This window comes from Embiotoca jacksoni, unplaced genomic scaffold, assembly GCF_022577435.1.
Source record: "Embiotoca jacksoni isolate LCO1_2020_lvr unplaced genomic scaffold, fEmbJac1.0.p SCAF_19, whole genome shotgun sequence".
Lineage (NCBI taxonomy): Eukaryota > Metazoa > Chordata > Actinopteri > Embiotocidae > Embiotoca > Embiotoca jacksoni.
In genome coordinates, this window is record NW_027185329.1 from 8,204,772 (window position 1) to 8,218,384 (window position 13,613).

A 13,613-nucleotide genomic window follows, 5' to 3' on the forward strand; every position below is an offset into this window, starting at 1 on the left:
AAAAACGTGGCTGTAATTCGAGTCTCCCAAATACTGTGAAGTTGAGGGCTTTAGTCCATCAGCTTCACATAAAGCTGGATAGAAAACTCTGGATAGAACCGCAGAAAATACAACTTTTGAGACGCAGACTCCCATCTAGATATTCTTAAACCGTGATCGTGATGTTTCTTTGTTGAATAGTTTTAGTTCAGTCGCAGACTACTGTTCATCGTATTTCTCGGCAGTTGATATCCTTTTATTTTGTTAATCAAGTCAGCCTTCACAACTTGATAATGGATTTTCCTCTGCTCCCGACGTAAAATGTTTATCTAATCACCCAAGAGTGCAAGAGCCGTCGCATTTCACCCGTGTATTTTATTTGAGCAAATTTGGACTTGGTAGATATCAGCACACTTAGATCCGTGCAGTATATCACTTTTAATAAAGTTTCCAGCATCTGAGCAAAGATTGGGCCGAGAGGAGCAGTCATAATCCTGCATTAGCAAAATTTTCATTTGAAATCATCCGTTTCCAAAAGCATTTTGTTTTAAAGAGGTGGAGATTTCCCTTTTCCTATTTACAAAGCTGGTCTGATTGAAAATCCTCTTACTACGTTAAAGTCTGCAAATTTGTAGGTTGCAAAAACGTTTGAAAAAAAAAAATGTAAATATAAGATTTAGAGCTGAAGTCCTGTGCGTTTACATTCTGATTGCACAAGATTAAGAGTTTAGTTATACATCAGAAAATCAGTCTTTTAGATATATTCAGGTCCTCATATAACAGTGGTAGAAACTGGGAACATGTTACAGTGAAATAATAAATGTTTCTTGCCACCTGTCGAATGAATTCCACTCGTCGTTAAGCTCTGCTTTGGGCTCCACCTCCTCCTCGGAAATATCTGACTGATTAGCCGTTTGTTACTTCTGCTGTTATGTTTTAATCTAAAGCAGCCCAATCGCAACAAAATACAGCCTCAAAGGGACCAAAAATGAAAACACAAATAACTACAGTGTGAGTCTAAATAATAAAAATATATTAAAAACAAGATTAAAAAAAATTAAAATAAAAGACATACGAGTAAAATAGTAACTATTCCAGCATCGTTAAATTTCTCTTCATCACAGGTGTTTCTACTTCTCTGGTCGATCAATGTAAAATAGTCAGCTTCATATCTTTTTCTTAACCAACCTCTCATTTGTCAGAAGTAAAAGCTTGTCTCCGTGAATCCATAGAGGAGTAAACAGACAATTATTTGAGACACTAGTTTGTGTCCCCTCAGAGCCCCTCGCAGAACATTCAGGGGTTTTTCTTCAGACTAAATACTGTGACAGTGTTTTAAATGTTTATAAAAAAAAAAAAAAAAAAAAAAAAAAAAGGCAAATAGTACACAAAAAGCGTGTTATTAGACCACACTACCCCCTCACACACATCGACGAGGGGATTACAGCTGAGAAAACAAGCTCTCAGGCTACAACTGGCGCTTGATGCTGAAGCACGGAGTCACAAAAAAAAGAAAAAAAAAAGATACAAACTTGATATTGCTGCAGTGAGAGGATCATTGTGCATTAGAGAAAGCACAAGCTATCCTGCAAGGAGAAAATACAAGTGAGCAGTGTTTCCTATATCAAATCGTTTTTTTCAAGCAGCAGAAATTATCTTAAAAAAACAGGATTATAGATATAAATTTAGCTGACATTGCAATCAATGACGATAATGAAGCCCACCTGAAATGAACGGTTGAATTTTTTTTAATTTTTTTTTAATTGCAACCTCTTGACTTCATGCATGTTTGTCCGGTGACTCTCTGACACCGTTACAGTGCGGTCACTCGACAGACCCGTCAAAATCTGCAAAACACATTTAGTTGTTTCATTATGTGCAAACTAGACGCAAGCCTCTGTTTAAAAAAATAAAAAATAAAATAACAAAAACAGAAAGATGACAGAGCAGCTTTGGTTCAGGCTGAAAAAAAAAAAAAAAGTCACCTGACAGGACTGGAAATGTTACTCCGCCTGAGAAGCTTCACAGATAAATAAATACCAATAATCCATTTTTTTAAAAAAAAACAAACACTATGCATCGTTTGTAAATCAAGTCTTCACCTCCAAACTATGACAACAAAATAATCAATTTTAACATCTCAATTTCTTTTACATGGTTAGGCCGGCTGGCAAAGATGAAACAAAAGGGCATCCCCTGCTGTATGCAGCTGCTGCAGATTCGTTGTTCTGGAGAATCTAGTTTAAAAACCAAACTTTTTACATTTACACTTCCTGATAACCGGAAATGACTTTTGTTGTTTCATTGGAGGAAACAACAGATGTGGAAGAGGTCATTGACCTTTCTGGACAGCCTATCTGGTCTCGCTCTCGTATCAAAGACGTGGACGCGTAGTGTGTGTTTTCTGTCTGCATGTGCAAAACGTTCACGAGCATCCGCTTCTGGCAGACGCGGGGAACAGATTTTTGTTTTGTTTTTTTTGTTCATTTTTTTTTGTTCATCAGGCACTTGCATTTGTGAACGAGCTTTGTAATGCCAGAGCGTTTATTGGGTTGCAGCGGGTCAAAGTCACATCAGCAGTTGCGTCTCGTGTCGACAGTCTACGGCCAAGCAAGAGGGCTCGAAGGCTGAACTTGTATTTTATCATTGCTAATATTAGCACGCTAAAACGCTCACAATGGCAACGCTAACATGTCGAGATTTATTAAAGTATAATGTTCACCATGTTAGCATTGGCTAATTAGCACGAAAGAAAGTACAGCTGAAGCAGATAAGAAATGCATTACGTAGTTTTTTTTTTTAGTCACAAACCAAAATAAGAGACAAATGTCAAGTTTGGCCTGATTAGATTTAAAAAGGAATCACCAAAGTTATTAGAAGTCATCTGAAGCAGAGACATGAGCGCAAGTGCCACGTCTCATGGTAATGCATTCAGTTGATGTGAATACATTTCATTCGGGACCAAAACAGCGACCCGACTGACAGTTGCGTCTGTCGAGCCACGCTGCCACCTCTGATCAAATAACACTGGCTCACCAAGATCCCATGCAAAAAAATAGCTGTTGCTTATATAATTTCACGTGCCGAATCGAGGTTTTCAGCATTTCAGAACATTTCGAGGTGAGTTTGTACATATTTTACATGTAGCAACAGCCTTTTTTTTTTTTTTTTTTTTTTTATGCAAGCTGTCACTACTAAACCATTCTCGCTAGAAAAATGTAAAAAACATTTTTTTTTTTCTTTTTTCTTTTCAAATTCAGCATAAAGAAGCATTACAGGTTTAAAGTACTTCATTTTGTGGTGGGAAAAAAATGGTTTGTGGGTTTTCTAACCGAATCTACTAAACCTGACCATCAGCCTCAGGCCTAAACGTTTATTCACTGAGGACAGTGTGAACAGTTTGTTTCTCCTCAAATCATGACAAGTGCCTGATGAAGAAAAATGATGATATCCTGAACATAAAATGCCAAAACCCAAAAACATGAAGGCCTTTTACCGAACATGACCCGACTGATTCTACAGATGACAGCCTTTTCCTCTGAAAGTTAACAAAATAACCCCGAAACAAATCCCGGCTGGATGTGAAAACAAAACTCAAACATTTCCAGACAGTCACGTGGAAAAGGTTTTTCACCTGCCTTCCATGCGTCTACCTGCTGTGGCACACTTCTGTGTCTGCATATCATGGCTTAATCCGTATCGACGTGTCTGAAAATGGCTTATCTAAGTTTTGTTTTCTCTCAAACCATCCCATACTGTCGGTACCGAAGTAATAAATAAACAGTGACATGCAGCAAAGCTGTCAGAAAATAAATTTCAGAGGGAGGGGGTGTGGGGGGGTGTGGGGGTGTGTGTGTGGGTGGAGGTGGTGGTGGCAGAGGTCACATCTCTGGCCCGTCATGACCGACTCTTTCTTAATATCCAGAACAAACAGCACTTGCCTTCAGTCTCGGGTTGTGAGCGGGCGGTGAAGACCCGCTGCAGAGAGGGCGGCTACACACAGTAATGTCTATGACAGCTACCCGCAGCGAGGACGACTCCACCTTTACACCACGTACTGGTGGTTGCTGCTGTAGTTTGTCGTGTAGGCCTGCCGGCTGTACTGGAAGTGGTCGGTCAGCACGTTGTTCCAGTTGTGCTGCTGCTGCTGCTCTGAGCCGTGGGAGAAAGGCACTGACCCGTTGGCCTGGATCTTCTCCAGCGCCGGGTTGTCAAAGGACATCAGGTCCTGCTTGTCGCTCGGCAGCAGCTTCTTCTGCCTGTTGGCGTCAAACTTGGCCTGTTTGGCAGAGGAGAAGGGCAAATGGGTTTTAAATGACTGGGTGTCTTTAACGTCGTTCCTCTGGCGCTGCACTGTGGCAGCCCATTGACCCTGAAGAGTCTGGGTGGGTCAAACAATTCTCCAAGAGGGTAAATAAAGTCCCAATTTATATTAAAGCCAATGAAGAGCAGCTACAATCACAATAGGGGGCGCACAGGGAGCTAAAGGCCGGTAAAGAAGCAGATCACAACCATGCAGACTCAGTACGGAGAACAACATCTGTGTTGTGCCGTTTCAAGAGGAATATCCATATTTAAAACACACTGCATTTAACGTGAGCTGAAGAAAGTCAATGAGCTCGTGCTGCAAAAGAAAGAGGTTTCATGTAAAGGACCAACAGGTGAGTTTTTCTTTGCCGTCTCGCCAACATTTCCCCGCGACACCTTCCCTCTAATTCTAAGCTCTTCATCTCATGTGTTCCTCTTCCTTAATCCCAGCCTTACCAGTTAACATCCAGTGGTTGGGGACACTCACCTTGTTGTACAGGAACACCCCGACTATAGCCGTCATCATACCCAGGACATTTGTGAGGGTGACGGGGTTGCGTAGCATAAACAGCGAGATGCTGATGACCATGATCCTCTTGGTGGCGTTGGCGACGGCGTAGCTGAGCGGACTGACGAGGTTGAGCACGCTGAAGGCGATGACGTTCTGGGCAAAGTTGCAGAAGCCGCTGATGAGCAGGAGGACGAAGGTGCCCGTCCATTCTGAGACTTCAGACTGAAAAGGAGAAGTTACTTAAAGATAGCGTTCACAGTCGTAAAAAAAAAAAAAAAGAAGCTTATAAGCTGCTGCACTCAGCCACCAAAACATATACCAATACTAAAATAATTTTTACTGCAACTCACCAGGTCCCCGTTGACCAGAAACACAGAGAGGTCCACCAGAACCCAGGTGGGAAGCATGAAGATCACAGCATTAAAGCCCAGGATGTTGAGGAGTCTCAGGTGGTGGATCCTTGTGTCACGCAGTACCTTCAAAAGGAAAAACAATCAGTTCGGAAAAAAAGGTGGTGAAAGAATAAATAAGACTCACATAAAGTAGATGTAAAGGTTATTTTAAGTGTTGGATCTTTCTGTTGTTCTCTATAGACATATTGAAAGTAATAAAATCAAAGAGGGCAAGTGTTTTAGCAGAAAAAGAAAAATTATTTTGGCAAATAAATGGGGGGAAAAAAACTAACTATTAACATGTGGACCAGAAAATGAGTCAACTTGACCCGCCCCTGTTAAACTGGCAGTCAGTTGGCCAGATATCAACCTTTTCAATGTTTTTATAGCCCACAAGAGGCTGCCTGCCGTGCGTGTGACATGACGGATAAAGCTCAGTTAAACATCTTTGAGCTTCAGATGTCTGAACCATAGACATATGAGGATGTAAGCAAGTAGGACTGTCCCTCTTTAGTCATGGACAATCTATGTGGCTAGTGGGCCACGGAGAAACACACATTGACTACACTGAAAACAAGCTTCAAAACGGCTCTGTGCGAAAGACACAAAGTTGATTGTGAAACCCGCCAATCCCAGCGCGACTGGAACCTGATCCCTTTGTAGAAGAGTTGCAACAGCAGCCCAAAGTTGAGCTTGGAGCTCCATGAGGGAGACACAGAACATGGTCGGTGAAACTGTGTGATCTGTACTAAAGAATTGGCATGTCTGTTCCAATTGTTGCTGATTGATTATGATGTTCTCCAGGGGGGAAAAAAACAAAACAATGAGTTGTAACGGGGCCGTGAGGAAGATGCTGATCACGTGGCGCATGTCAACATGAGGGTGATTTACCTTTTTCGAGAAGATGTTCTGCAGAGAGAAGCAGAGGGTGGCGGCCAGAGCGCTGATCAGTCCCGAAACATCGAAGGACAGCTCGGTCACGGTGGCCAGCAGCACTCCACCGATGATGGGGATGAGCGAGACGTACACCTACGACCGGGACCGCACAGAGACAGAGGGCCGAGTCAGCAGAAACAAATACATACAGCACCTTAAGGTGCTTATTTCTAAAGGCAGTTTACGAGTCAAATATCACTTCCTGCTGCTGACAGTGTTTCCCAATCTGTAGTCCAAGACCCAGGTGGTTATTATACTGAAGTGTAGAGCTGCAGTGATTCGTCAATTACTTAATTGTTTTCAGAATCAGAATCGCTTTATTGGCCAGGTATGTTAACACGTACAAGGAATTTGACTCCCGTTTGTAGCTTCGCTCTCAGCGTCCAAAACAAAACAGACAAGACATAAATAGACATATAAAACATAAACAGACATATTTACAGCCTAGAAATGAATGAATATATACATATACACACCTAAACAATGGTGCAATTGCACCTGGTGCAAATGGTGCTAAATCTTTCCACAAACGCTCTTATTCAAGCTTATAATTCCTGATGATTTGCTTTTCTCTGTTAGACATTCCTGGAAATTAAACTAACAGGTGGAGATGCCAGTTTAATTTGCATGTAGAAATTGTTGGATCATGAGAAGTGACCTGCATTTGTTATGAAACCCACTTGTGCACCCACTGCTCTACTCAACCAACCACTCAGCGTGAAAGTGAGAAATTACAGTGCAGAGTACCAATTTAAAGCCCTCAAATGATTAAACTCTCACAGTTTCATTGTTCAGGTTATTCCTTTCGTACTTGCAAAAAGCTGAGAATCATAAAACAACACGAGTCAGACGGACAAAAAAAAAGAAAGAAAAAGCAGGTTGGCAGACAGAAATTGGGCCCAACCCCACTCACCCCCCCCCCTCTCTTCCCCCAAAATACAAGTATTTATTGTCACCCAGGCAGTACTGACTGGAACACAAAACCACTGACCCTTTAAACAGTCTCTTAACGGGACGCGCGACAAGGAAGCAGCTTCCTGGAGCAACATGTTCAAACGTTAACAGGATTATCTTCCGTCTACACACCAAACATGCTGCCGTATCCAATGAATGCCAATCCACTTATTGTTATAAGACAAGAACACGAAGGCTGGCAACCCTGAACAACAGGAGAGGCCTCGTCTATTTCGGTAGAGACCTACATTTTTGACCCATTTTAGACGATCAGACTTATTTTGAAAAGTTCTTCCTGAAGGTTTTCTGCACTGAAGAAGGAAAAGGTGCAGCTGAAACAAGTGCATTTGAGAAGGATAATATTCAATCAAACGGACCTGGGGCCCATTTTATTGGGTACATTAGATAATAATTAAATGGCATGTTTTAGCTCTTTGCTGGTGTACTTCACTGTATTGGACTAAGGGGTTTCCAATCTCCTCCCTGATGTAGGGAGGAAATTGGAAACACCGGCAATATCAAACAGTCCACCATGTTCAACAAATAACTCAATAGAAAACATATAATTCATGTATTTCAATTTGCATATTGAAAAAAAAAAAAGAAGAAAAAAAAATCATAAAGCGTGTCATAAGGATAGATGTTGTGGCTGAGCAGTTATATTGGACTGCATTAGATTGTACATGTGTGCCTGGTAAAGGTGAGTCATGTATATATAGACACTAATTTGAGTTTCAATAATTTGGTTAAGTGCATATTTAGTCTGTCACATGTTCTTGTGCGTTTCATACACCTTCAGGTTTCTCAGTGTGGTACAGTGTAACCTGCTGCTGCCTGTGGGCCCGTCCTGTCTGACCGCTCAACTGTCGGGCAAACATGACAAGCTGATGTTAGTCTCTCAGTCTCCTCATTCACATTGAGCAAACACAGACTCTCAAATCTTCCCCCGTCAGGACCGAAAATGAAGCGACACCTCAGATGTGTCTGATATTTTAGTTGCCCCGGGCCCCAACGAAGTTTTTTTGTTTTTGTTTGAAACACTGATTCATTAATAATAGTCCGGGTCAAAAAAATTGTAGACGTTATAACGGCACAGTCTAAAGTCAGAGGGTGTTATATGCTGTACAGACAGGAAAAGAGATTCGGAGCTCTTGGTCTGTGATATAATGTAAGAAGTGTTGTTCTTGTTTATGTGCGACTAATGTATCACACTGCTACTGGGTGTTCGGGTGTCTCCAGGTGGCCTGGGCACTTACCCTCAGCATGAAACCAATAACTAACTACCTCAATAAAAACGACTTCGAATAAATGTAGAACTACATTATGATCAACAGTCTGACAGAATACTACAGTGGATGTTCATCATAGTTTGTCAATTAACTTGTAAGGTTTCTTAATTGGATATACAAGTGTTAGTTTAAAGAAAAAAACAATCCAAATATTGATTTCTTCCAGCTTCTCCTCTGAGTGTTTGTTGTTTTATTATGATGACAGATGACAGTCCAAAGAGATGACATCACCTCAGGGTATTGGTAATTGTGATGGACATTTCTCACTTTTATCTTACACTTTATTGACACAAACAATTGATTAGTTGAGAAAATAACCGGCAAAACAGTAAAAAAAATCATCTTTAGCTGCAGAGCAACACAATCCAGCAATATCATTTCAATACTGTCCACATAACCATGTAACAAATATGTCTTGCTAACAAAATGGCTTAATTACAATCATTCAAGTTGAACTACCTGTTCATCAACCGCAAATTCCTCCCACGGTGTTGCCTTTTGTTTGTGGAGGAGTATGGTTGCATATAACACCGGACCCTTCAGCCAGAAAGTGGAAGCTAGCTCTCCCTCTGGTTCTCACAGAACTGTGCCAGCTGCTCTGGAAATATTAAGCCACCTGCACAACTGCATACCATCACACTATGCATGACAGATAACAGACATGCATAAACACAAACTGCCCCCTAAAATATAAAAAGCAGTCCGTTGACATGGGGATTTATCAAGTGGCCGGCTGGTGTAAATACAAAGTTCTCCCACAGGACGTCCCATCAACTCCAGGGACAAAAGCCCCTGCAGACGGCCGTAATACGAGCTGCAGCGGAGGCGCAACGCTGTGCCACATCACCACTGCTGAGTCTCGGACACGGGCTGAAACAGAGGGGGGCCTTGTGCTGTGTTTGCCGTGTTGGACCTACTCACCTTTGTGGTCTGCTTCTCCTTCATGATTATTCTCGATAGCAGCACAACCCATATTGGCATTGTGGCTTTGACTGTGAAAGTAACAAGAGACGGGGGAAAAAAAGAGACAGTGTCAGTGTGTTTTCTTGAACAAACAAGCCAACAGCGGCAGGTACAGAATAAAAGTCTTGAACTGTAAAAGGCTCCTGCGTCAGGGCAGGGCACACGCCTCTGTCAAACACTCCACTTGTCAACACAGCTCTTCTACTGGTGCTTCATTTGAGCGGCGACTGACGTACGATTAGGTTTGTCCCTGCGTGTGCCATGAATAACGCAAGACGACGACTCGACAGCGGAGATATGCAAAGTACTTTTAATGATCAACACATACGTACTTTAAAACTAGCACAACTGGAGTCAGCTAAGCCCGTCACAATTATTAACATAATCGCAATTACGTGAGCAGACGGCAACTATATCAATCAAAATCAGAATTGTTTCTGTTCATTTGTATTAAAATGGCTGATTGAAACAAACAGAAACGTCATGTTTTATATGTTTGTATGTATTAACTGTACACCGCGGTTCTTGAAGTCATATCTGACCTGTGCAATTTTTGTTTACAAAGAAATTTGTACTTATATATTTCAATGTTCAATGCCAATAAATGTCTCTTTTTTTTTTCTCTTAATGTTTAACAGTGGCATAAAAATCATTTTTAAAAAACACCATAAGATCGTTAATCGCAAATATTTGGAATGATTATTAATAGTTAAGATTGTGACATCCCGTCGAGTCAGCACTGTTAGAGCACGAAGACAGAGGAGAGTCACTAAAGTAAAACAAGGACTTTCAGGCTGTAATGACCTTGACATGGCTGCTGTGGCGCCCAAATCAGACAACCTTTGAAATAGTTTCGAGGTCTGAACAGATGTGGAATAGTTTCATTTAAAGTTTACTTTGAGTTGAAGTCAGAACAAACTATTAGAAGAGCAGATGGACATTTTATTTACAGATTTGACCAAACACTCAGTTTCAAGTTCAAGTAGCCACGTCCGTCTGGACCAAATGTAGTCAATTTGAATGCTTTAAATGTTCAGTTTCTGTTATTTTAGAGGCGTTATTTCACCACCTTGATCAATTTGGAGGCGCTTTTGGCAGCTGGTCAACTTAAGGGTACACTTCATGCGAAACACCTCTCACTATAAAATGCAACACTTCATTAGCACCGAAAGTTGTACCCCTTGAATCAAAAACCTCTCTCAGACAACAAACGGAGCATTATATCCTCCATGAAGGTCGGCGTTACTGCAGGACTGTATTGCAGCTGAATCGGCCCAGATGGGATTTATCGAGGTAACTAGAACAATCCGGCAAAACCAGTTAAAGGAGTGAGAGGAGACGCTAGCCCATGATCACAAATGGAATTTGTTTTTGTTGACAGATATTGTTCTCAAATTGGGTACAAAAATAAAGTGGCGTGGCAAGAGGCTCACAATGAGAAAAATGAGTTTCATTTCAAGTTAGGGCTGGCCAGTATATTGACATTATATCGATATCGTGATATGAGACTGGAAAAGTCTTAAATCTTGGGAATCATCGTGACGTGTATTAGTGTGGTCTTTTCCTTTAAGGCTGCATTACAATAAAAAGTGATGTCCTTTTCTAAACTGACCAGACTGCTCTAGTTCTTCCGTTATTTGTGTTTATCCATTTTACTGTTGATTATTAATCAAACAATCATTGTGCCAATATTTTATTTAAAAAAAAAAGCACCAGCTGTCATTCCTAAAATTTTGCCGCAAAATCAAAATTCGAGGTATTTGTTAAAGAACGTTTGATTCTGTCCACGTCGCACAGCCCGATTTCAAGGTATCTTACATGATTTGAGTTCAAAACAAAGTACTGGCATTAGTAAACAGTGGGTTTATTTAGGTACATGAAGTTAAAGATAACAGCCCTGCCATAAATCTAGCGGCTGCTGGATGCTCTTAAAACACAACCGGATCTTTGGTTTAGAGGAGGTCCGACCTGCAAAAAAAGTTTTGTCTTTTCAGGTGTACGTACTTCTATTTCAGGGCAACACGGATGATTTGAGATTATCATGAGGTTTGCATGATGTAATGTTTGGTTGTGTGGATCTCCGGAAGATGTAGTGGATAAAAGGGATCAAAATAAATCAATAGTTATGAGAACTGTTTTACTCGCAGGTCTTACTATAGAGTCGGATACCTCTTATTAGGTGATGCAGACTAACAGCAGCCTGCGAGAAACACGATAACATTCATTCATGTTCGGTTGTTCTTCGAGCCGCTAATGTGCAGATTCTGAAGACCGTCATTTATATCACATCATAATGAGGCATTTTATTCATCAAGTTTACCATTGCTGATGTAATCAAAGTTAATCTATTCCAACAAGAACAAACATTGAACTAAAAGTAAATGTAGATTTACTGAACTACTGCAGTTAATACACTACTTTATATTTCTACATTATTGAGGGAGTGATGTACTTTTAACTACACCACATTTATCAGAGAAGTAATCGCTTACTTTAACACTGTTGCCGCCGTCCTGTTTTAAATATTTGCGTTAATTTGATAAGTGTATATAATTTTCGAGAGTTAGTATTTATATTTCTTGAAATGTATTTATCCCTTCCGTTTCCCACTTTTATGCTGATGTAATGTGAATTTTCGCTGGTCTCAATAGCCTTATCTCATATTCATTTCAAGATTTTATTGTTTGTGTATAAGTGCTAAAATCGAGCAGCCCCAGCTTAACTTTGGATCTGCCTCCAGCTTCAGATCAGGTCATCAACTTTTCCACCAATGTTCAAAACTAGACTGAAAACGTACTTGGCGTTTCTTGATTCGGGCCGATTCTAATTTTAAATCCATTTTTATTATGAATTTTAATATTAATTGCTGCTAATGTATATCCCCATGTGTTATTTTTTTGCTGGATATTGTTCTTATTGCTTAATTGTTTCAGGGCTTAATACATTTCTAATAGCTTAATTGGTTTCAAGTATGATTTGTTTTGGTTCCGTCTGTACTTCGTACAATATTTTAGTCAAATAAATAAATAAAACTCGACTTGATACAACACACCGTATCACTATATATGTATGACTGAATAAATTATAACGTGCAGATTAAGCAACTGGGTAACAGCTGTTAAAGTTACCCAAACATTTACCAAAAATAATGCAGAAATTAATCCTTTTAAATTTAATTTATTCTTAAATGAGCAGCTATGCATAAGGGGTTAATTTACTTTTAATAATATTTGGATGCTTTTACTTAAATAGAAAACTTTAAATGCAGGAGCTTCACTTGTATTTCTATACTGTTGTTGACGTCTTCCACCTCTGAAGGTTAAAACTCTTGATTAAAAAAATAAATTAATTAAAATTAAATTTAAAAAAAAAAAGGATTTATCAAAGGACTCTTGTATATGTGGGGGTTACTTAACTGAATTCGTCAGTAGGTAACTTCAAAACTGTTTCCACGTGGAGGAAAATCAATTACACGAGGATCAGTGATGTGATTTTATCCCGCGGACATGGACCCCCCCCCCCCTTATTCCCCCCCTTCCCCACGGCCGTGCAATTAAGTTGGCTAGCTAGCTAACAGGAGTCACTTAGTTCCTCTAAAAAGGAGGAGTCTAAAAGCGCAGCAATTTATAGTTAAAAAAAAGGACACGAGGTAAAAAAAAAAAATATAATTAATGATTCCCATGAAAGCCCGTCTGTCCACGAGCGGAAGGACAAATCCACCCGTGGCCCACGAGCTAGTTAAATGCCCAGCGTTAGCTGCTAGCCGCGGAGCTAACGTCAGCTGACGGGGAGACACATCATCAAAGTTGCCGCCGGCGGGCTCTCCGGTGGCCGCGCGGGTTTTTTTTTTTTGTGTGTTTTTTTTCCCCACCACATTCACACAGAAGCCGCCGTAGTACTCACCGGTGTGCGCGTACGACACGGGCACTTTCCATATGCTGAAGTGAGCCGACACCGACGCGAAGTATTTCCCGAAAGCTAAAGGCAGGATGTACCACCGGTAGTACCTGTTCGGCAGTTCTGTTTTGGGGACTCCCCAAGCCCGCAGCAGCGGCGGGAGGAAGACGACGATGGAGATGATGTGGAACAGAGAGACCGTGACCGGGTACGGGAATCCATTGAGGATGATTTTGTTCACGATGTTGCCCCCCGAGCTGACCGTGTACCAGCACACGCACAGCGAAACTATCCGGATCCCTTCCCTGACCGGGGTCCGCTCCACCGCAGCCATCTTCCAGCGGAGTGACGAGTCAGCGGCGGTGCGCGTCGTGCCTGCGCCGG

The 13,613-nt window shown here is 41.0% G+C and overlaps 1 protein-coding gene across 1 annotated transcript; it reads right to left on the minus strand.

Annotated features, from left to right (window-relative positions):
• Positions 1 to 3,234: 3,234 nt before the first annotated feature.
• On the minus strand, positions 3,235 to 13,593 carry slc35e1 (solute carrier family 35 member E1). The gene is made up of 6 exons (XM_069153345.1): positions 13,236 to 13,593; positions 9,291 to 9,361; positions 6,082 to 6,219; positions 5,149 to 5,274; positions 4,775 to 5,020; positions 3,235 to 4,258 (listed from the first exon to the last, which is right to left on the minus strand). The coding sequence occupies exons 1-6, from the start codon at positions 13,561 to 13,563 to the stop codon at positions 4,025 to 4,027; spliced, it is 1,143 nt and encodes a 380-aa protein (XP_069009446.1). The 5' UTR covers positions 13,564 to 13,593; the 3' UTR covers positions 3,235 to 4,024.
• Positions 13,594 to 13,613: the final 20 nt, after the last annotated feature.